This window comes from Pelodiscus sinensis, chromosome 7 (assembly GCF_052426305.1).
Source record: "Pelodiscus sinensis isolate ZL-2025 chromosome 7, ASM5242630v1, whole genome shotgun sequence".
Taxonomy (NCBI): domain Eukaryota; kingdom Metazoa; phylum Chordata; order Testudines; family Trionychidae; genus Pelodiscus; species Pelodiscus sinensis.
Window position 1 is genome coordinate 13,620,378 of NC_143058.1, and position 25,070 is coordinate 13,645,447.

The 25,070-nt window shown below is 43.4% G+C and overlaps 1 protein-coding gene across 1 annotated transcript in view; it reads right to left on the bottom strand.

Moving 5' to 3' along the window:
* Nucleotides 1-20,151, bottom strand: part of LOC142818181 (protein mono-ADP-ribosyltransferase PARP14) — a 29,404-nt gene extending 9,253 nt beyond the window's left edge. The window contains exons 1-14 of the mRNA XM_075933190.2: nt 19,898-20,151; nt 16,500-16,639; nt 16,367-16,400; nt 15,439-15,687; nt 14,394-14,630; nt 10,885-13,175; nt 9,369-9,605; nt 8,744-8,965; nt 7,619-7,679; nt 6,659-6,808; nt 6,084-6,146; nt 3,659-3,826; nt 2,148-2,354; nt 1,447-2,055 (exon numbers count right to left, since the gene is read on the bottom strand). Coding sequence (XP_075789305.2) covers nt 1,447-2,055; nt 2,148-2,354; nt 3,659-3,826; nt 6,084-6,146; nt 6,659-6,808; nt 7,619-7,679; nt 8,744-8,965; nt 9,369-9,605; nt 10,885-13,175; nt 14,394-14,630; nt 15,439-15,687; nt 16,367-16,400; nt 16,500-16,639; nt 19,898-20,084 — 4,855 coding nt within the window. The 5' untranslated portion in view covers nt 20,085-20,151. The remainder of the gene's footprint in view (nt 1-1,446; nt 2,056-2,147; nt 2,355-3,658; nt 3,827-6,083; nt 6,147-6,658; nt 6,809-7,618; nt 7,680-8,743; nt 8,966-9,368; nt 9,606-10,884; nt 13,176-14,393; nt 14,631-15,438; nt 15,688-16,366; nt 16,401-16,499; nt 16,640-19,897) is intronic.
* Nucleotides 20,152-25,070: the final 4,919 nt, after the last annotated feature.

The window sequence follows — 25,070 nt, forward strand, 5'->3', positions numbered from 1 at the left end:
GCCTGGGGGCTGGATGAGGCCAAGCTTGCCTGGATTCCCCAGCTGGTGCCTGGAGCACTATCACACTCCAGTACTGGGGAGCCCGTGATGGTGCTCCAGCCCCCCTGCAGGCTTGTAGCACACAATCTACTAGCCTGGGCCCTGGTGTGCAAGAGGAATGTGGGGAGTACCTTCCTCCTTCTCAGCTGGGGAGCCATATTAGGGAGGTGTGTTTTTTGGGCTTTTTTTTTTCTTCTCACTTGTGCATGGTCCCCAGCTGACTTTTCTGTGGGTCAGTGGCTTCTGACCCAGAAAAGGTTCCCCATCCCCGGCCTAGATAATACTTCGTTTCCTGCCATGAGGGCAGAGGATTGAACTAGACCAGTGTTTCTCAAAGTGGGCTGTGGGCCTGCTATGAAAAAGCAGTTAGCGGGCCTGCAATGCTTTGTTTACTTAAAAGGCCCATAGCCACAGAGCCTTGCAGCTCCCATTGGCTCTGGTCCACTGTTTCCAGCGAAGAGGAGCTGTACAAATTGGCGGCCTGGACCATGCCACCTCCCGCATCTCCCCTTGGCTGGAAACAGTGAACTGGAGCCAATGGGAGCCATGAGGTAGCCAATGGAAGTCTTTAGGTAATCAAAGCAGTGCAGTCCCACTAGTGACTTTCCCAAAGTGGGCCCGCATCCCACTTCAAGGAGAGCTGGACTAGATGATCCCCTAAGATCCCTTCCAGTACTACAGCTCTATGTTTCTAAGAAACTCAGCATCAAATAATGTGCTGGCTTTCTGACACAGTTGCAGTTACATTTCAAACTAAAGTTACTGAGTGGAGTCACTGACCAGTGGTTAATACCTAGCAACTGAAAATGTATGGCAAGAGATAGGTTTACTTCTGGGAACAAGGCCTTGTCTCTACTACGCAGACGCAGCAATTGATCAACCAGTGGTCCGTTTATTGCATCTGCTTAGAGGTGATAAATCAAACGCTGAGTGTTCTCTCATTGACCACAGTACTCCACCAGGACAAGAAGAATAGCTGGAGTCAACAGAAGAGCAGCCCCCATCAACTTTACTGAGTGGAAGATACCATGATAGGTTAGATTAAAGGGACTGTAGACAATGCCTAGTCTTCATCTAGAACCACTGTTGTTGGATGACTGAGCGCGCCTTTTTGGCACATCCTAAGAATTTTGATCAGTCTGTATTGGGCGATGTCCTCAAATTCTGAAATCTCTTTATACTTTTACATTGGTATAAACCAGGAGTAAATTTACTGAAGTCAATACTGTTATACTAGTTTAATACTGATGGAAGTAAAAGGAATATCAAGCCCAATATGTTTAAAAATAATTTCAGAATAATCAACATTTTTAAGAAAACAGACTAGCACTATTTAGAATTTTTAATTATATGAATGAAAAGGTCATAATAAAGCTGTGAAGATCAGCTCCAGAAAGTTTTAATTACCTTCATCCTTTGGGACACGTTGAATGATTACAACTGTTCCTTGTTCATCTGTTGCTTGTAGAGTTTTCATGTTTACTTTGTAGTCCTTCCTGAGGAGTTTGATATTAATGTGAGCTTTTCTAGCTGCTTTAGCATCTTCTAAGTGCATATTTGTCAGAGGGTCAAAGTCTGTGAAAGCCACTTTATTTATGGAGTACTTCCACTGCACTAAATTGCTCACAAGTTTTGCCTTCATTTGTTCGTCTTGGGTATCTTTAATTCTTTTGATCATGTTTTGTATTTTTAGGGAAGCTTCATAGACATCTCTAGTCATACCAGAAACTCTAATAAAAGGAGGAGTTTCCCTGGTTTCCACATGAATCGTAATCTGTAGGCTTTTCTGGAGTTCACTCAGTTTCTTAGCTTCCGGTTCATCAAAGCTTTCAATTAATTCATCTGGAATAGTGTTTTCACACTGTTCTTTTAAAATCAGATTTTTTATCCAGGATTCAGTGGCTTCCACATTTTTTTGGTTTTCACCACAAATCTGAAACATGGCTAACTCAATTTTCTTCTCCAAAACAAATTCATATTTCTTTCCAGTAGGTCGTTTTTTGCCCATAAAAAATGCTGTAATGAAGGACAAGGTCTGTCATTACTTATTTTTTATTTTGGAAAATATTTACTTTTACATACCCATTTGCAAAACACTCACTACTCACAAGTTATCTTAGAAAGCCATGATCCTGATGTTGGTGAAATTGTATCTCCTTCTCTTTTCTGCATACTTGCATAAAATGCATTTTGCATCTGCGGCTGGAAGATGACTATTTTAATTTTTTTCACATGCTGGACTGCTTTACTTGCAAAGTCAACTACCGCATCCATCATATCCTCAGCTACCTTAGCTGGATTCTGCCCTGCCTGACCTGTAACCAATATGTAAAAAAAATATATATATTTGTTGGTGAACAGTATGTGAACTGGGATGGTCTCTATATCAAAGAACCTCCCATCCCACCCCTTAGTTGTACTGTCTGAGCATTTAGAAACAAAACATTGTAGCTTTTCCTTTCAAAATGGAGTGTTGCTTCAAGATACAGCTAACTGAAAAAAATGTGTAAAACAACACAAAATGAAATAAAAAAATCATTTGGGGGTCAAACTACAGGCAGTCCCCGGGTTACGTACAAGATAGGGACTGTAGGTTTGTTCTTAAGTTGAATCTGTATGTAAGTCGGAACTGGCATCCAGATTCAGCCGCTGCTGAAACTGATCAGTTTCAACAGCGGCTGAATCTGGACACCAGTTCCGACTTACATACAGATTCAACTTAAGAACCCCAGGCATCCCCAAGTCAGCTGCTGCTGAAACTGATCAGCAGCTAATTCCAGGAAGCCCGGGGCAGAGCAACCCTGCCTCGGGCTTTCTGTAGTCAGCCGCTGGTCAGTTTCAGCAGCGGCTGACTTGGGGACGCCTGGGGCAGAGCAGCTCGGGTGCTGCTGCATTGGTCCAGTAGCGCGGCCGCTCCTTGGCGCTACTGGACCAACCCAGCAGCACCCCAGCTACTCTGCCCCAGGCGTCCTGATTCAGCCGCTGCTGAAACTGATCAGCAGCGGCTGAATCAGGACTCCTGGGGCAGAACAGCTGGGGTGCTGCCGGGTTGGTCCAGTAGCGCCAAGGAGTGGTGCTGCGGGACCAACCGGCAGCGCCCCACCTGCTCTACCACTGGCCCCGGGCTTTGCTTCACGTCTCCCTGGAGCAAATATTTTTTTTTTTTTGCTTTTATGTTTTTATTTTGGAAGAAAAAAATATCAGTTTTGGTTAAAGCCAAACTGTTTTTTCCCCCAGAATTTAAAGTTCCGCCTCTGAGAGAACCAACTATTTACACAGCTCTGGTATCATTAACTGGCACCTCTCCTAGTCAAGTCACTTTACATGATCGCATGCTTTTTCAACATCTTTTCACTGACTGCAGCCCCTCCACCATACAGTCACTTGCCAATGTTCTGACAACACAACTGTCTATAAAAAGGCACCTGAATCCAGTAATTAGGCTACTTTGGGCCAGAATACACTTCTGCTGAAACCAGTAAAAGGAGTGTCAAGCCTTTACAGACTAAATTAAACATGTTAGTTTTAAGCCACCCTGTTGGGTTGACTTTGGGTGTAAGCCCACCACAGTGATCTTGATATTGTTTTTCCTTTCAAAATCTACTAAGAAAAAACAAACCTGTTCCAATCGCTGGGAAGGCGACAGATGTGTAGTTTCTCAGTTCACACTCCTGGAGTACTTTAGAGACCTGCACTTTGACATCTTTATGATGAACAAGGTGAATAATTTTATCACACAAGAGGTTTCCTCCTTGTGTGGTTATAAAGCCTCTGTGAGGCTGCAAGGCTGGAAGACAGACAAAAAAAGAGAGAGAGACACAAAAAAACCCCACTGAGATCAATGCTTTATAATAACAAAGGACTAAACTCTTAGGTTACATCTACACTACAAGTTTTCTTGGCAAAAAATATGCTAATGAGTGACTCATTTGCATGAGCTGCAATCTCATTTGCATATTTTCTGCTAATCTGTTTTTGCACTAGGGGTTTTTGCACAAAACCAAGCAGGGTGGACGTTTTCTTTTTGCGCAAAACCCCCTTTTAATCCACACAGATCTTGATATTCCATCAGCTTTATCGAATTAATATTTTTGCTGCTAACATTCTATGTTTAAAATTTCTTTAAGTGGATATCTTAAATTGGGGGTGAACTTTATATTTGCGCAGAATTTCCTATTTTAATTATGAACGAAATCTGTGAGCTCAGCAAATAATAGTTTACTACTTAAAATAACTAACTTTAATGTATATTAAATCATTTATACATTCAACATTTCTTAAAATATGTATCAATGGATATGCGCACAATGCCTCTGAATGAGAAAGCCCTTATATTTATGTCATTTGCCTCCAGAACTCTCCAATTATTATCTAGACTAAACAAGAAACCAACTGATTTTAGGGAACTGCAAGGAAGCAGAGGCACATATAAATCCATGTATTTAAAGCTTTTAAAAGTGTATGTCAATTAAAATGTTATAGTTGAGTTATAAACACATAAAAAGTGCTTACACTGCAAAACACTGATGGACTCATCAGTGCAATGGGACAAATATCTCTATTAGGCAGAAAGGCAGCAAATCGACTGTGAGATTATGCACTCATCCTACTCAGTGCAGAACACACTCAGCTCCCATTGGCTTGGGAGCTGAGGGCACTTGGCTCCATGTGGAAGGCACTCAGCACCTTGCAGGAGCAGGCTAATTCATGGGGAGAATCCACAGACATTCCAAAAATTTGAGCACAAGGTGCAATAGTGGAACTCAACTGCCAGAACCGTGGGGGTGCTCAGTAAGGATATTCCTTGCATGAATGGGTGCCAACTACAGTCGGCAATGGTTTAATTTCGGCACTGGTTTGGCAGAATCCAAAGACCGAAGAAGAGCTCCCAGACAGCATTTATGGGGTTACAAAATTTCAATTAACAATAATTATGCACTTTGGAACACAAACAAAAAGACACTGATAGTCTCTAAGATGGGGTGGGCAATAATTTTTGCAGGGGGGACCACTCCCCAAATTTTGGAAGTGGTCACAAGCCACCCCGAAAAGAGAGGGGCCTTGAGTGTAAGGGGGCTGTTCCTTCTAGGAGCCTCTGGTGGGAGGAGGAGACTAACTGGCCTGGGGGTGGTGGAGCGCGCAAAGTCTTTGTCCCCTCCCATCTCCACCCTGCCAGGGGTGCGCAACACCTATAGAGAAACACCAACTGTTTTGTACAGTGGAAGTAGGACATTTTGTGTGCTCCTCTTGCCCCCAGGCCAATCAGGGTCCGGGGGTGAGGGAGCATGCGAAGTCTCTCGCCTCCCATGCCACCTTACAAGGGGCGTGGGACACCTAGAGGGAACTGCCAGCTGTTCTGAACTGATGGCAGTTCGCTCTGGTGCCATGCACCCCTGGTAGGGGAAGGAGACTTTGTGCCCACCCATGACCCCAAGTCTTGATTGGCCTGGGGGCGGGAGAGTAGCAGGGTGGCCGGGGGCTGCGTCAAAGAGCTTGGTGGGTGAGATCCAGCCCACCAACCCCATCTTGCCCACTACTGCTGTAAGAGATTGATCCTACACCCACTGGAGTCTATGGCAAAGCTCCCATTATCTTTTCCAGGAGCAGGATCAATTCCCAAATTGTTATTTGCCTGAGTTCAAGCAGGTACTATCAAGTATGTGCCTAACTTTAAGCAGGTGAGTTAAGTCACATGATCTTAAAGTGATTTTGAAGCCAGCGGGTTTCTTCAAGTTCTGAAATTAAGCATGTACTTAAGTACCTTCATGAATAGGAGTCTAAGGTTGCTCTACATCCCATGGACTCATGAGGAGCAACTTATATCTTCCAAATTATCTTCCTTTTGCAAAAATAATACATTTCCCAAGTGGCAGTCACGAGAGCAGGATTTTCAAAAATCAATAAAGCCTGCACAATTTTATTTAATGCAATGTGCCTCCCTATTATATTATCCAACTAGGGCATTGTAGGGGATGAATAAGCATAAACAGCCATTCACATTTACAAGAATAATGGAATCAGAAAGAACCTATGTTGCATCATACCCAGCACAGCACATTCTTTCGCAACCTCGGGTCCAGCTGCTTCCATCACTGCTTTGAAGACACCTTCAATAAATGAGAAAGCACACCAGTGTGCTAAGTCAGTTTAACTGTTGCACTCACAGGCTGCAGTTTACAATGTGGGCCACTGTGTCAAAAGAAGTCACAAAATAACTGTTGGGATAGCCTGATATTATTTTGTTTCATGTCACTGTATTGATATGTGTTGACATTGTGCTACTATACTGAAACATCCCAATGCAATGTCAGGGCAGAATTCAGCCATTATTTATTAGTTTTCTGGGATTCTTTTGGACAGAGAAGCTCTCAAACAATGCAAAACTGGGTACCAATGGCCAAAATGATACATTTTACAATGGAAAATTACCATTGGGAATAGCACCAAAAGCTAGAGGACCACAACCCAGAAATGAAAGGACAAGATCGCTGGCCTTTAATGTAACAAATAAACATAAAGTGCAGAAGTTATAAAAGATTTACATATTGAAAATGCTGCCCCCATTTCAAGTACGAGGCAGTGAATTTATCATTAAATAAATGTACATTTAATAAAGTACCTGATTTGGCATCAAATGATGAGTTTGATATGTTTACAATCACATCTGTATTTTCCTTTGTAATGTCTCCAGTTGCTACCTGGAATGTAATGGAACCAAGCTGCATTTCATGAATTCCTAACTCTGGGGTTGAAACATGCCCAAAGGAAACTGCAAGGAAACAAAAATACATTAAGAATGGTCTGCCTTAGTAAAAGTGCTATTTCCTTAAGGTTTCGTATGCTTTGCAAATTTAGTACAGAGCTCGCAGATTGGGATCCCTAAACATAAAGTATCTTCGACTCCAATATTATCTAATCCAATTTTTTGCTTCTGCTTTTCATTATTCAAGATTCCCAGTCCTAGATATAGAACCCAGGAAACAGAGAACTCTTCCCATTTAAATACCATAGACCCATGTTACGCCCACTGATGTTGATGGAATTTTGCAATAAATGTCACCGGAAGAAGGGATAGGTTCTATATACTATTGTATGACTCTCGTTCATGGCACGTTGTTCGGTCATATATTGTGCTGGCAGAATTTCCCTCTTGCAGATTAATGGACGGAAAAGAACTACATCTGCTGGGCACCTTTGTATGGACCATTTAGGCTACAGAGATATGGGGGAATCTTCACAGATGGCCTAAAAGAAGGGAAATCATGTTGAGCGCCCACCCATTCTCGTTGTCCTTATGGGGTATTATCTAGGGTTCGCTTGGCAAGGTGATTGCATCTTTAGGATCCCAGCCACCACTGCAATCTCTTGGTATAATACCGGTGGATTCTCTTCCATGTAGTAACGCTGGCAGCCTACCTGAACAGCAAGAATGGCACCATAAAAAATAGTTTTCCACCTCCTGGATTTAGGAATATTACTTCATTAGCCTGTTCTCCCTGTTGACATTCTCCTGCCAACTGCATATTTATAAAACTTCTTAAAATCCCATCCCAACCCAAAACCAAACAAACAATCTTACTTGGGCTTGATGATGCAGCCTTAAGATTCCCAGTCCTAGATTCTAGTTCATTTGTAAATGCCTAGAAAGAGAATCAAAGGCATTGCCAACAAGGTTTCAGAGATTTGCCAGCAGAAATAGTTTCAAACCTGACTATTCTCATAAGTAAAATTAACAGCTATGACTCTACATTTGAGATATCTCATGCAGACAGTGTTCACCTTACAGAGTCTCAGTGTCAGGAATAGTAATGGGAACTTTTGTGGAAACAAGGTGCTACTAGTTGCAGGTATTTTACTACTATCATCTAGAACTGCTCTGATCAGGGTTAGAAAATACACCATTTAAAACGCTTACAAGTCCAGGAATCGTGTCTATATTAGTACAACATTTCTACCAGAAGTGGAGCTGAGCCAGTAACAGCAAAGATGAGAAACATTTTAGGAGCCTAATGCAGACTGAATGTTAAAATATGAGCTTATTGAAACTTTGCACTGCTAAGCAGTGAATTTGTTCTGAATTAATTAGCTGCTTTTTACCACCATTAAAATCATGCCATCTAGTTCACCACCTGTAACTTGCATGCAGAAGCCCTGGTGCTTAAGAAATATGCATGGAAAATGCATATCCACAAGTAGGGAATGAGGTCTGAAAATGAGGAACTCGGGTCAGTACGATATTGAATATTGAATGATTTATCAACAGAGAGTGAAATGATGGTTCCAATGAAGTGAATGGACAAAACTCCTTTTGACTTCAGTGGCACCATGATTTCATCTACCATGTCTTCAGATTTCTAAGAGGAAGCAGCTGATCATTCAGAGCACAATCCTATAATCCTCAATGGGTCAAATCCTGAGGTCCTCACTCACTTTTCATTAAATCTTCACTAGAGCAAACTACTATTAAACTACACAGTATCAGTTTCAGAATCCAAAATATTGAGATCAGCAGCACCTCTCTCATGAACATGGATGTCGCATGTAAGGATCACAGGATCAGATCCACTGAGACATCAGTGCTAATCTGTCATCAAAATAATTTATAATGAAAATAATAAATTAAGGGTTTAAAAAGATTATCTAAATCATTGATGATAACTAAATTAGTGTATAATAGGAAAGACATTAACATGAAAGAAATTACCTGAATATTATCTGTATCTCTTGGGTGCAACAGAAAATGAACTTCCTGAAGAGACTGCAAATTGTGTTTACTACTGAATTTGAACACTTCATCGAACATCAATTTAGCAACAGCGGGTTTAGGAAACCCAAACCCGCCTGTTCCGATTGCGGGAAATGTGATAGAATGTAGAGACAACTCTTCGGTTTTCTTCAGACATTTTTTGACTATGTCTCTTAGCGTCTGTATAAAAAGACAGCAACATTTGTGTTTGTCAACACAGTCTTTATTCTTTAATTCCAAATAGTGCCTGTTGGTCCTAAGAAAAACCCAGCTCTCATCATACATCCCACATCCTGAGATAGTTCAAACCAACATAAATGGAGCTGAAACAAAATACAGGACTATGTAGCACTTTAAAGACTAACAAGATGGTTTATTAGATGATGAGCTTTCATGGGCTAGACCCACACCAGACTAACCGGACTAACACGGCTACATTTCTATCACTATAAATGGAGCTGACACTCCCTGCTCACTACTGTGTCACTACAGTGCTGAATCCACATTCATACCATTTCCTGTTAAACCAGGAGCACATCCAAACAAACTCCATGCTCTGAAGAAAACTGATAAAGACTGTTACCGTCATGGCAGTGCCACTTCCATGATCCCATGCGGGAACGACGGTATGGAGCAGGAAGTGGCAGGCCAGATCACATCCACTGGTTTGGAACACGGACCCCTCATTGGGTGCGTTTCTTTGGCTTTCTTTATTGAATTCTAGCTGGAGTGTTGGTCCAGCCTTCTGCAGCAAACATTGAGAAAGTGGCCCTACACCAAGCCGCAGATCCGTGCCCACGCTGCTGACAATCACATCCGTCTGAAAGAAAAACCAACCAGAAATATTTCAAACAGGATCTTTAATGGCAATGTTTCACAGCACCAAGAGGCTGTGCATGTAAGAGGTAATGTGTTGACACAGACATGAGGCTCTGCACAAAGAGGTGCCAAGCGCCATGGGAGCCCAGGAAACATGCATTTTGTTGCTTGACATCCCCTGCAGCATTTGCTAAATGCCTTTGAAACAACAAAGCACAATTTTTTGTTTAAGTTTCTCTTTAGCATTAATACAAAGAGGTATTTGAGTTGGCTAGAGGGCTAGAAAGGGCTGTTACTGCACTAGAACTTACCAATATAAAGCTTTTAAAGAGAGCAACTGCATAAACCACAGTTTATGAAGCAGCACCATAATTGTCTGTAGTGAGTCGTGTGTGTGTGTGTGTGTGTGTGTGTGTGTGTGTGTGTAAAATAAAGAGTCACAATGGACTACACAATGACAGTCCAGATAAGCCCGACTGAAATGCATCAGCTGAATTCTGGATAAGCAGAAAGTGTGAAAGCCAAAGTGCAATTAGCTCAGGTTTCCAATGTGCAGATCCACCCTTCAGCAAAAGCAAATTAAGTAGTTGCTTCTGGTCTTGCACTTTCAAAGCCCATGACCCCTGCAAGCTGCACAATCCAGCACTGTGGCCTTCCCCAGTGAAGAGAAACTCACAGGCTCCTCCTTGTACAATAGCAAGACCAGAGAGAAAGGTACCTTGTGGCCTGGATTTCCTTCTGTCAGCTTAGGGCACTATGAATAACAGTGTGAACCCTTCTAATTTCAAGCCAGTGTGTTCAAAAAGCTAATTATTTTGTATGTTGGCTCTAAAGGTGGATCCAAAATCATGCTCAGCTTTGATTTCAACATTATGAAATTGTGGCAGTAGGGGAAAAACTGGGGTTTGGAACCCACAAACTGGGGGCAGTTATAGTAGGCTGAACCAAACTCACAGAGCCAAATACCCTAGAATTTCTGATTGTCTGAAATTCAGATCTAGAGGTAAACTCTGTGGCTTGGGTTCCTCTCTCATTCATTGATAGAATTAACACATCATGTGCTCATCATCTGATGAAGTGCTTTTTACTCACAAAAACTCATGATGCTATATATTTTTGTTAGTCTTTTTGGTGCCGCAAGACTACTCGTTCTTTTAAGTTACAGACTAACTCGGCTACCCCTCTGAGACTTTTTTACATCATATGTTTCATTTTGGGATACTCATTTTAACTTTGAGAAAATGTTTACATGAAGCTGAGTAATAAATTAGAACACCTACTGTAGCATCCTGAATGTCTTTTGTCTCTAATATGACACTCAGACCTTCATCAGTTGTTACCATCTGGAGACCCTGTCTGTTCTGAACACCTTTCTTTTCTTTGGCCTGGTGGCCTGTTTTGGACTGAGGCAATAAATTGCGTTGAGGTGATTTCTCTGTAAACACTTCTTTCAAGGCATCCGTGAGAGCCTGAACAGTTTTCTCTGTAAAGTCCACAAGATGAATCTCCTTTAGGCAGCTTTCTCCTGGAGACTCTTCCAAGGTTTCCTTGATGGATTTTGCAATTGACAGCGCACACAGTTGTAACGGGAACCCAAAAATCCCAGAGCTTAGAGCAGGGATGGCTATGGAATGATGATTGTATGTTTCAGCCAGGCGTAGGCTTTCCTTTACTGCTCTTTTTAACAAGTACACGCACTTTTCTACTTCATGATCCCTCCACCTGGGCCCAACGGCATGAATCACCTGTTTACATGGGAGCTTCCCAGCATCTGTAATAAGAGCACGACCGGGCTGCAAAGGGCCTCGCTTCTGCACAATACGGTCACATTCTGTTTGTAGTTCAGGCCCTGCAGCTTGTGAAAGTGCCTCAGCAAGGCCACCGATATGCTTCAAGTGCTCATTTGCTGCATTCACCACCACGTCAGTTGGATGACTGCACAAGTCCCCTTTATAAACTGCTACTATAACCCCATCTTGCAGGGTTGTTTTATAGCGAAGCTGGGTTTTTGTATCATTTTTAATTTCACTGTCTTCTCTTTGCTCTTCTCCATCTTCCTGCAGTCTAATCAGACAATTAAACTGATGCTTTGCCTCACTAACATGCAGGCGTTCTTTGTCTCTGAAAAATGCTTTAGCTCCCGGTTTATCAATTAACACAGTTGTAGAATATAGGGATGACAGAATTTGTTCAATGAGGTGGACACCCTTTAATACTTCTACTTTGGGTCCGCTCAAGGAAATACTTTTACGTGACGTCTTAGTGCCAAAATTAACTGTCACATCTTTCTTTTTCAATTCATGACAAATGTGGCATTTTTCCTTCTCTATGAACTGTACAACTACCACAGACTTCACTTGGATTAACCTTTGCACCTGCGTGTTTCTATCTACAAAATCCAAAAGCTTCCGATAAGCTTCTCCTACTGCTTTAGAATAGCCAGCAATAACTACTCTCTGATCTCCCTCCAGAGGGAGCAGGTCATCCAATATTAGAGTTTCCTGGGACGCATTATATCTGTTGTACAAAGTATTAGTGAGTTCCCGCCATTCTTTCTTTTTGATGACTTCTCTGTCTTCCAGAGGAATGCACTTATAGTCTAACTCTGTCTTCATTCGTTCTTCTGCTTCTAAGAGGACTTTAGGAGAGTCTCCTATGAGCAGTACAGTATCGTTCTCAAGCTGATAAAAGGCATTGACTTGATTCGTCACAAATAAACTTTGCGACAGAGTTTCATTATCAATGTGCTGCAGGAACTGGAAAATCTGAGGATGAATAGTCACTGATTTCTGTGCCATGTTATGCACTTTTTCCAGTATGTCACTTTTGACTTTAAATACTTCTGCAGCTATTCCACACAGGCCAACTGTCTTCTTTGCAGCATCATAAGAGATCTTCAAGCATGGGTACTCCTTGTGAATATTCTTCTCTAGCCCAGCGTTGTGTAAAATGGCATATTTTTCTGGGGGAACGGACATAGCTATTTCTATACTTTGCTTTTCTCTTTCTGTTTCTCTCACAGCATTTTCCATATGTTCTTTCAGTTCTTTCTCTGCATCCTCTACAGCCATCAGATCACCTGCTATGACAACCCGCTCTTTAGAAATATCAGGTATAGTCAAAACACCATCCTTCACCAATGTGTTTTTTATGGCTTCCCAAACCATTGCATTTACTGTACACTTAATAGTCTTGTATTTTGATAGGATACATGAGAACTTAGTGGATGCATCCTCTTTCCAAGTCTCAATCAACTTAATCATTGAGCTTCTCTGTTTAGACAAAGTTGCTGACGGAAACAATGTTATTTCTGGGTATGCACATTTGGCTTGGGGCCATTTTAACTCACAGTGGCAATTTTCCATTTCCTGATTTATTTCTTGGATTACTCTATCATGGCTCTGTAAAAACTGCAAGATGTAAGGATCCACTGGGACTCTGATTGGTTCTGGCAACTTTATTAGTGGTCTCTTCTTTCCATAAAGAGCTGTACCCAACGAACTGTAATATGGATGTACAGAAATTGGTGTTTGATTGAGGGAATGCTGCTTTTCCAAGACAGTGTTGAGATCTATAAGTGAAAATATACAAAGAATTTCAATAAAAATAAATAAATCAACACTATTAAACAGGATAGTAATTTGTCTTTTGGGTTTATTTCTTTGTTTAGTGACTTCCAAAACACTGGTTTGGGAGGGGAGGGGGAGAGAATAAGAGCTTTGTTGTCAACTTGTTTAATTAAATACACTTGTGCATACATTAAACGCTTTACTATAATGCCTTATTGAGAGATGAGCCATGTCAAAAGGAGGAGAAAATATTTCTTATTCTAAACTTTATCAAAAGAACTCTTAAGCCTGCAGAAAGTTAAGTCAATTTGGAGGGGAGCATTTTCCTGCAATTTTAGATGCGATAGACAATGCAAAGGAAAATATGATTGATGAAAGTAAAGAATGCAGCACTGCCAAAAGCCAGGTTACACATCAAAGTCTAACATGCTAAAACGTCTTAAGCAAGCATTTAGCATGTTCTACCAAAATAAGTCACTTATCAGAGGTCTTCAATCAAAAGTCAAGCTAAATTATTCTGGAAACCTTGGCACTCTGAATATAAGAAGTTATTTATTGAAGGTGGCCATTATACCAGGACGGGACACTGGTTTTGTGCTGACTCAAAGGAAAATGTTGCAACCTACAAAACTATCCCACTTAGATGTCTCCCTTCCAGATGCTGAAGAAATTTGATCCTGCTCAGCATATGAAATCCAAACAGATCATCACTCAAACTGGTTTAAAGAACCTACTTTCCCTATCCTTATATATAATTAAATTATGGTGAAAGACCATGGATGTGCTTATATTAGGAGATCCATCAATGCATGTATAACAGAGATATTAAAGGCCATATAAAAGTCTAGTGTACACAGGATAGAAGGGCTCTGGAACCCTGAACATGTAACAGATACACATGGGAATTTCTAGTCAACCAAATCATGAGGTCATACTTAAGAGTCTATTAATCCTTATTTAGATAAAAACTTTCATTGGGTCAAGTTATGAGATGTTGAGAACCTGCAAGTCACATAGAGACCAGCATTGTGCTATGTCCTAGAAAGAACTCAACATCTTGCTGGGGTAGGGCCTAAATACCTAACTTTTATGACCCCAAACATGGATATTTATTAGTACCCCAGCCATCTACTTTCAGACAGCAAGGTGGTTAACCATTTTCTAAGACTATCATGTCCACTTTCCACTGAGAAGAAGTATTGAACATAAGACAGTTCTACCTTTGTGATCAAAAAAAGTAATAATAGCTGACTTCTCCTCAGGTAACAGTTGGACGTCTAATACGGGGCCACCTCCACACTTTGGACTTTCAAAGTAGATTGTTATATAATCTTTAGAAATATCTGATGGGATGTTTTCAGCCTTGATGCTCTGTGTCAGTTCAAGAAGCCTGGCGGTAATTTTAAAGTTTTTAATTCTGTAGTTTTCTGCACATATGTCCAAAAATTCCATAATATCTGAAATGACAAAAAAGGCATTCATGAAACATTTTGTACTGTAACATTCTAAGGCTCAGCTGTGATATCTGGAATGCTATTGAATATGGTTTGGTTCTCTTTACACTTAGAATGAAAACATTTTCAGCACTGGGCATGTTTCCTAGTGTAAATACCACTGTATTTTGTGGCAGTGGATTCCACAGGCCAACTGTGTAATGAGGTATTTATTTATTTATTATGTAATGAAGTATTCCCTATAATTACTTTTCAATTAGCTGTCTTTCAATTTCATGGGTTGCCTCTTTGTTCTTATATTATCATAAAGGTAGAACAGGAGCACTCAATTTGCTTTCTCAGTGCTATGCCTAATTATATTTCTTTGACATGTCTCCTCCTATTAATCTCTTCTTCAAGACAAGTCATTCTAATCTTTTTAATCTCTTGTCATATGACAGTCTCTCCATATTGCTAATATTTTCAGCCCTCTCTGGATGCCATCCCCTCCTATTTCTGTTAGATCTTTTCTGAGATGGAATGGCAAGAATTCCAAGTAAAGTTGCACCATCTATTTATGAAGTTGGCATGATAATATTTTCAATATTATTTTCTCTCAAAAATCTTTTTACACATTCACATTCTGGTTGCTTTTTTGATGATAGCTGCACACTGAGCAGATGTTTTCTGGCAACTGTCCAGGTTTTTTTTTTTTTTGAGTGATTATAGTCAATTTAGATCCCAATTAAGTATTCACATTTCTTTTATAGATCAAATTTTAATGAATTAAAACTACATATAAAAATTACTGGCAGTGTACACTCTGTCTTACCTATACTTTTAATAAAGGTAACTACAGCAGCATTTATTTCAGGTATCATTTCCATACTGAAGTCCTTGTCTCCCAATAAGCCACTGATATTCTCCAACAGCATCATTAGCATGCCTTCTGTGACAGACTCTTCTACATTTTCAAGAACAACTAGAGATAAAGTTGTTTGAGGTTGTTCTTGAATATTCTCCACAGGAGGTGCACTATTCTGCACTGAATTTTCCTTCTTTTGCAAGACTTCTTGAACATCTAGTTGGATAGAAGGACAAATAAAAGGATGTCATTGAGTTATACAGCTGTAGACCCTCAATAGATTACATGGACCAACAATACATTTCAAAAGTTTGGAAGATTTTTAATATTTGGAGTTATTTGGGAGCCCATCTCCAGCATGAACTAATACAACATTCATGCCAAATTTAAGTATGCATTGTTAGAAGCAGGGGAGAGCTAAGAAGAGAAGCACTCCATATATATTCAGCTAAAGACAGCTATTTATTGCTATCGTTTGTTGCAATGTCTAAAATAGGATTGATGTTCAATTTTGAGAAATCAAAAATGTCTATAAAAATAATTGTAACAACATAAGAATTTCCTGGTTAACTTAATTTCCTTAACCCGAAGACTGAACATTACCTTTTCATTGCTGATCATTAGTTTTGATATCCAAGATACTGTTCTCTAGCTACACTTCAAATGACAAAGATTGTCATAGTTCTGCTAAGAGGCGGGATCTAAGTTAGCTCATTACCATATTAATGAGATGTACAGTTTTTCATAACAACATTAGAAATGAACCCTTTCTAGTTCTGCAACAGGATCTTCCACTATGTTTTTTCAAGTTAGCATCACAACTTGTGACTGCACAACCTCACCCGAATAAGGGGCATCATGTCAGAGAACCACAATATTATGATGGACACTTTACCTTGCTCCTCGGCTCTGCCTGCTGTCTTTAAAGCCTACAAATAAAATGACAATAGAATGTTGAAAAATTACCTGATGTTCTTCCGATTGCTTTAAAACTCTAGAGGCTGTGGATTACTCTTATAGTTATTTACCTGTTCAGGATCCAACTCTTCTGGACACACAGTTTCTTCGGCGGCACCTGTTGTTTCAGGCCATGTGACAACCAGCTTTAATCCTCCTTTCTCTGGCAAATCAAGCTCATGGATCTTTTTGTCAAGAACTCGTTGCCTCACTAAAATACAAATAAAGAAAACATATAACCTTTGGAAGAAAAGACAGTCTGCACGTCTATGCGGCACTCATATCTAGGATGCTACTAAATTCACAATTCATTTTGGTCAGTTTCATGGTCACGGGACGTGAATAATCGTTAATTTCATTAGTTCGGCTATTTAAATCTGAAATGTCATGGTGTTGTCATTGTAGGTAATTGTAATTAATATGGTAACGAGCTATCTGACTAGGGTTGTAAACACAGTCCTGTTTTTTTGTGACATCAGATACTGATTGCGTCATGAAACCTGAATAGGTTTAACTTTCTTTACGATGTTTGTGGACCACTGGCTCCATCTAGTGGATATTTTGGGGGGGGGCTTTGTTTTTATTTTTAAGGCCTGTTCGAAGACACAATCATAGAATCACAGAATACTAGAACTGGAAGGGATTTCAAGAGGTCGTCAAGTCCAGTCCCCTGTACTCATGGCAGGACCAACTACCATTTAGAGATCATCCCTAACAGAAGTTTTCTCAACTGCTCTTAAAAATCTCTAGTGATGGAGATTCCACAATCTCCCTAAGCAACTTATTCCAATGTTTAGCCACACTGACAGTTAGAAAGTGTTTCCTAAAGTCCAGTCTAAACTTCCCTTGCTGCAATTTAAGCTCATTGCTTCTTGTTCTAATTGGCAGGTTTGTTGTAGGGACAAACAAACAGATTTACTCAACCATCTTAAAATCTCACTTAAAAATTACAAAACAAAAGAATTACTCGTATCAGAGGATCAGAAATCTAATGAATCTAATCAGTGTGGGATGGGAAAAGTGGATATATAGAATAACTAGGGGGCTAAGCCCCCTGCTCACTACATTCGCCAACCCCCTCTCACAGAAGTAGTCAACCCTGGCTCTTCCTCCAACTACTGGGAAGGGCCGGCTAAGGCCTCACCAGCCCAGGCCCCTTCTCCTCACCTCTCCAACCACATCATCCCAGGCCCTTTCTCTTGATCCCCACCATGCCAGCCCGGGCCCTTTCTTTCTCCCTCTCTCATCCCTCCACAGCCTAACCCTAACCCCCTCTCTCCCAGACGAGGCTACGCCAGGCCTGCCTCTGCGGCCAGGGAAGGTCGGGCTGTGGTGCGCCAGGCCAAGCCCAGTCCTGCCCTGGCAGCTGGGAAAGGCTAAGCTGCAGCCTCGGCATGCCAGACCAGGCCTGGCTCTGTCCCCGGTGGCTGGGGAAGGCCGGGCCAGATTGGAGCCATGGCACATCAAACCAGTTTCGGCACTGCCCCCAGCTGCTGAGGAAAGCCAGGCTGCAGCGTGCCCGGCCAGGCTAGGGTTGCCAGGTGTCCAGTTTTGAGAAAATAGAAATGTAATGTAGATTGTGATGTAATGTAGATTGTGATGTAATGTCAAGTGTATCCGGTATTTTTGTTGAAACCATCTGGCAACCCAAGGCCAGGCCCGGCTCTGCCAGAAATTGGCAGAGAGGCTCAGAAGTACACATAATACCTGAAACTACTTGTAACCTGTTTTGCTTTTTTAATCACTAAATTTCAAACTGATCATATCCTTTAAGGACAGAGGAGGAGACTCTCCTATTTAATGAATCAATGACTCAATAAGGCAAAGTTAAAGAGAAGGAAATTACACTGAAATACATTTGCCTGGGACCACAGGGCTGGTGCCTCTGCTACTGCTACACACCCCTAACTCCAGCAAAATTGCCAAGGAATCTTTAATGGTCCCAAGAAGTCATCATCTCATTCTTATATCACATCTGAACAACAGCAGTGCTGGTTCCCTACTGCCTTTCATTTTCTGTGCTACTCTGCAAAGTCAGTACAAAGTGGTGGCAATATATACCTATTATACACCCATGGAGAGCAGTGTGGTCCCAGGACCTCACACCAGCAGTATCGGCTGTTCCACCTTTCAGCCCCACCCGCAGCCCCGGTGTCTCCTGTTTGGGGCTGCACACCAGGAAGAGATGCAGCACGCACAGGACATTGGCTCTTGAACGTGACAGGACCACACCTCTCTCTGTTGGCTGCAGTGTCTCTTGGGAGCAGAGCCCTGCAGATATACCTGCAGACATCTGCATCCACGGATAGTGGTATCTGCACAGGGCCCTAGATATAAAACTACAATTGTGATTCTATCAGGTGATTAGGCAAGAAGAGTTGCTTTCTGTGCAGATACATTTCACCAGAGAAGATGACAGTAGAGAGCTTAGGACTTTAAACATTTCCAGTGCTGGAAAGTTGTAACAGGTTTTCTGAAGAATCCTATATGAATTGTTATTAAAAAGGCAGGAAATCCTTGCAACAAATGCTCCCAAAACCGAGTGTTTTGGGTTTTTGGTTTTTTTTACATTTTGTCATTTAAAAAAAATCTAAGCATTTGCAAGGAGATAAGGGGCCCATAGCTCCAAGCTCAAAGTTGCTCCCCCACTAAAATCTGAAATGGTGCTCCTGCCCCATAAGTTCATGAAGGGTAGGCCCATTAATGGCTACTATCCAGGATGGAGTTCCTGGCCTGTATCACTGAGATGGGGAACCTAAGGCCTGGGGGTCAGTTGCAGCTCCTGGCTTGCCTGGATCTGGCCTCTAACGCTCGGGGCTCCCCCTCAGCATTGAGGAGCCTCCATGGGTGCGTCATCCTCCCTCCCTCCCTGCTGTCCCTCCATGGGGCTGGAACACACCAAATGTACTAGCCTGGACCCCCCTGGGCTCTGGAGCGCCAGGGGAATGTGGGGAGTGTCTTTCTCCCTTTCAGCTGGGAGCCACCTCAGTGAGGGTTGGTTGTTTGTTTGGGGGTTTTTCTTTTTCTTCTCATTTGTGCAAGGCCCCCGACTGTTTTTACTGGGTCAGTGCCCTGGCCCCAGAAAAGGTTCCCTGCCCCTGCTCTATGCGAATGCGCTTGATGATTCCCTGTTCTGTTCATCCCCACTGGGGCTCCTGGGTGGCAGGTCACTGGGCTAGAGGGACCCTTGGGCTGACCCAGTCTGGCCCTTCCTACGCCCATCTCTGCCAAAGGCCGGGCCAGCGCCCCGCTCCTAACACGGGGACAGCGGCGCTGGCTCCCGGGCGAGATGAGACTGGGGGGGCACATTTCAGAGGCAGTCCCTGGGGCGAGGGAGGGGCCCTGAGCCAGAGACTCTCTTGCCCTGCGGGGACCCCCCCCCCCAGGTTCCGGACACACATGTTCGGATCAGGCGTTTGTGGCCCAAACTCCAGCAAAACGACCCCCCCCCCCCAGCCCCCGCTCCTACCTTCCTGCTGGGCGAAGCAAACCAGGACCTGGCCGGGCCGCTCCTGGATCTCGCACTCGCCCCCTCCGGATCGCTTCGCGCTCTGGAAGTAGCACAGGAGTTTCTTCCGCAGGCTCTTGGGGAGCCCCGGGCCCCCCCAGTCCGCCTCCACCCGCACGGGGAAGGGGCACGGTGCCGCCCCCGCCATGGCCGGCGAGTGCTGAGCAGCCGGGGCTGGTCACAGTCTTGCAGAGCCAGTTTCACTTTCATTTCAGGAAAGTCTCCTCCCCCCGAGTTTCTTTTCCCTTCCTAACTTGGGGCAGGGCTGCAGGGAGGGCGGGAGGCAGAGCCGGGGATCCAGCCCCTCCCCAGGGAAGCCAAGTCTCCCTCTGCTTCTGCTCTCACATCCAACCCCTGGCAGGCAAGTCCCCTCCCTCCACCGCCCTACCCAAACCTCCTGCCAGCGCTTCTCCCCCGCCTGGCTGTCACTTCCCATCCCCCTCCACCAGACACATCCCCCCCACACACACCCCTCGTGGGGTCCTGGTACTATGTGTTTTTGAGCAGAAACTATGTGCCTGGGTGATGCACTGTCGGCCACAGAATGCCCTTGAGAGTATGGCGAAGTCACGAGAGAGTGAAACAAAATGCAGGACTATGTAGCACTTTAAAGACTAACAAGATGGTTTATTAGATGATGAGCTTTCGTGGGCCAGACCCACTTCCTCAGATCAAGTGGGTCTGGCCCACGAAAGCTCATCATCTAATAAACCATCTTGTTAGTCTTTAAAGTGCTACATAGTCCTGTATTTTGTTTCAGCTACACCAGACTAACAGGGCTACATTTCTATACAAGAGAGTGAGGCACTGGTGTATATCACAGTGGCCAAGAAATGCAGCTTTGCACGGTGCACAGTGTCCCTTGGTTAGTCCAGCCCTGGCTGCCACTGTTTTGGTACTCTTGTTTACACAGCATAATCCAGTCAGGATACTGTACAAAGCAAGGAGAGAATAAGTGTGGAGAGCACACAGCTGGTTACTCAGTAATCTGGTGTGATATTGTGCCCATCTTTTATGTTCTTCTGCCGTGCAAGGCTTGCACCCTCCCGTGTTCCTGCTCCCTCCACCTGGCCAGACACCCTATTCCCAGCCTGCTTCTGCATCCTACCTCCCACTCAGACCTTGCAACCTATCCCCCTTCTGCATCTCACCTCCCTCCCAGATCTGGTACCCCATCCCTATCCCACTCACTGGCAGCCCTGTCCCATACATTGAACCTCTCATTTTTGTCCCCACCCCAGAGTCTAAGGGGGTCCATAAAATCTACTAACTTCTGAAGCCTAGAAAAGTAAATCGGGCCTATGGGAAGCCCTGAACCTCAGTCCTCCCTGTCCCTTCCCTTCACCCTATGGAGCTGGAGCACCTGAGGAGTATCAGTTGGGGGCCACATCAGGGAGGGCTGGGGTTTTTTGGAGATTTTTTGCTTTTCACTTGTGTGGTTCCCAACTGATTTTCTGTGGGTCAGTGACCTCTGACTCAAAAAAGGTTCCCTACCCCTGCCATAAAGAAAGAAAACATTGAAAACTTTTGCATTGGACATGAATTCTTTATTTAAAATGAAGTTCGATAAACTAACAGGACAAAGTTAAAACACTTAATCTATTTAATAATTTAAATTAAACTGTTCTCCCCAGCTGAAACACAAGCAAAATGGCTTGGGCATAATTATGTTATTATGTATTAGCAATTGTAAGTCTGCTGAAAAGTTTACATTGATCCAGGTTGGTCACAGGACAAAAAATTTGAGAACCAGTGCCATAGAGCAAACTCATTCTATTTCTTTCCCTGTAAGTGGTTTAAATGCCACTACATGGGACAGGGAACCACACCCAATAAACACATCAGCAGGGGAATTTCTAATACACACCCTGGAATATCCCATCACTTCCTTCTCACTGTGACTAAGAGGAGAGTTTGTCTTTATGAAGCTTCTTATCTATAATTGACACTTTTAGGCCTCCTGCTGGGAGCAGCCCTCTGGTGGGAAGTGCATGTGAGATATAAAACTGCTATAAAACTGGGAGCCCAGCCAACCTCTGAAAGTGTCTTTCTCCTTCTCAGTCAGGGATCACAACAGTGTGGGTTTGTTTTGTTTTGTTTCTCATTTGTGTGTGACCCCCAACTAATTTTTCTGTAGGCCAGTGGCCCCGACCCAGAAAAAGGTTCACCACCCCTAAATCAGTGATTCTCAACCAGGGATACGTGTACCATTGTGGGTATGCAGAGGTCTTCCAGAGAGTAAATACATCAGATAATCCAGATAGCTGCCTAATTTTACAACAGGCTACATAAAAAATACACAAATTGCGTAGCTTATTTCAAGATAGTCTATTTTGAAATATGGCGCTGTCTCCTCAGTGCCAAATTTTGAAATAGACCACTATTCTGACAAGTCCCCTAATCTTTTTGGAACGAGGTTTACAGGGATGTCAGAATAGCATGCCTATTATTTCCATTACATTTTGAAATAATAGGCATGCTGTAACAATGTAGAAAATGCTATTTCAGGATACTAGACATATCCCAAAATAGCGCTGCAGTCTAGACATACTCTAAGAGTGTAGTCTTTTGCTTATTTGGGCCTATTAGACATAGGTAGAAAATGTGGGTGGTTAGGCGTTTAGTAGATTAGTTCCCTGTAGCTGTACACATGAAAACATTGCAAAACAAGCCAATGATTTAAAACATGCATATTAAGTGGCGAGGAGTTCTGTGGCACCTTATAGACTAATAAGTGTTGGAGCATAAGCTATCGTGGGCAAAGACCCACTTCATCAGATGCATGTAGTAAAAATTTCCAGAGGCAGGTATAAATATGTAGGCCAGAATCAGGCTAAAGATAACGAGGTGAATCCAATCAGGGAGGATGAAGCCCACTTCTAGTAGCTGATCCTGAAGTGTGAAATGCATATTAAGAGTTCCCTGTGAGCTGAGTGCTTGGGTGCTCACCCAAGAGAGATTCAAATGCTGATTAGCAGAGCTAGCTGCCTGGCAACTCTCCCTATCCCAGGCAAACTTCCACACCAGGGTCAGCAATCTATGACATACATGCCACAAGCAGTACATGAGGTGGGAGCTCTGCCTTTCCCCTCCTCCCCCCATGCAGCCAGGAGCCTGTGACACTCTTCCCTTAATGTGTACATCTACACGGTGATGTACAAAAAATTCTACTCTAAGCCCACTCACCTCTGCAGCAGCACTCGCTTTCCTCCTGCTCCTGGACGGTGAGTGGCATGGCTGCACCCATTGGCAACGGTGGGTGCAGGGCCTTGTTGGAGGGAAAGACTGGTTGAGGACTGGGGGGCATTGAAGCTGCAGGTGGGTGCATTGCTGCAAAAGATGTGTTGAAGCCGTGAGTGGGTTGGGGACTGAGTCAGGCCCGGAGCCGAATTCGAGGGTGACTGCTTGGGCTTCTGCTCTGGCAGCCATGGCCATGTTGGTGGCCCGTTGGGGCTGAGGCCACATTGTGGGATGGCTGTTGCTGGCAGTTTGGGCCTAGAACATGTGGTGGGGGGGGGGCAGATTGCTTCCATGGCGTGCTGAAGTTGTGGGTGGGTGGGCTGCTGCCAGGGGCACATTGATACTGCGGGAGGGTGGATTGGGAACTGAAAAGCATTGAAGCTGCAGGCGGGTGGGTTGGGGACTGGGACAGGCCCGGGACTGCATTGGGGGTTGGCTGTTTAGGTGGCCATGGCCACATTGGGGGTTAACTGTTGCTGGGGCTGAGGTTGCATGTGGGGCAGTTGCCACTGGCATTTGAGCCCTAGAACATGCGGTGGATGGGAGGGTTGCTGCCACAGCTGGGTTGATTGCTGCCAGGGTATTGCAGCCACGGCTGGGCAGGTTGCTGCCAAGGGTTTGAAGTCATGGGCAGGCTGCTGCCAGGGGTGGGAGAGTTTTTGAAGCCCCAGGCTGGCTGCTGCTAGGGGAAGGGTTTGAAGCTATGGGTGGGCAGGTTGCTGCTGGTGGGAGGGGGGACGTCTGAAGCGATGGGCAGGCTGCTGTTAGGGTTGTGTGGAAGCCACAGGAAGTGAGGTGCTGGGGCTTGGCGCTGCGGGCAGGTAGACAGGGACAAGCCCATGGCCACATGGGGGAGGGGCCAGAAACGGAGAGTGGCGGCGAGTTGGGCAGCCACTCTGGCATATGCTGTAAGTTGACAAAACCTAACTCAGAGGATCGTGTCCTGCTTAAGTATCATACTACAAGCCTGAGATCGGTGAACACTACAAGGCAAAGTAAAACCAAGGATCACACTAACTGGTAAGATCTGCATTTTAATTTATTAGTGAAGCTAGTGTAAGGACTATTAATTTGACTTTAAAAAGCATCACCAGCATGCTGACCTGTAAACAGAAGCGAGTAAGTTAAATCTTAGCACACCACTTCTGAAAGGGTGCTGACTCCTGTTCCACACACTTCTATATCCCTTCCTCTCACCCATGACACTGACTTCCAATCTTCCTCCCCAGCACTTATCCTCTTTCATTCCTTTGCTTCCAATTCCACTGTGATTATTTTCAAAAGACTTTCCTGTAAATCAGTAGCTTCGGGGGGGAGGGGGAGGGGCGGGAGCCAAGTTAGTCTGTTACAGGAAAAAACAACAACAAATGATCGGGTAGCACTTTATAAACTAACAAAACATGTAGATGGTATCATGAGCTTTCAGGGGCACAGCCCACTTCATCAGATGCTGTCTACATGTTTTGTTAGTCTATAAAGTGCTACCAGACCATTTGTTGTTTTTTTTCCCTATAAATCAATGTTTCTCAAAGTGGTCTGCAAAATTACTTAGAGAAATCTGTTAAATAAACACATCTGAGTCGCCACTTACCAGCACTGTGGCCACGGAGCCTCCTGACTCCAGTTCACCCTTTGCAGCCAAGGGGAGCAAGATGTCTAAGACTTCCAAAGACACAGGCTACAGTCAGCCAGGGCCATATGGATCACAGGGCTGAAAACCACTTGTCTATACAAGTGGAAAAATCCTCTGAGTAAAGTTGTTTTACAAATCCAAAACCTAACATCTTCACATTCCATATTTTGTTGCTGAATGATGGTAACAGTAACAGATTTATAACAAATACAAAATACTGCTAACATTTTCTTAGAGGTATCATACAACATGCAATATCCA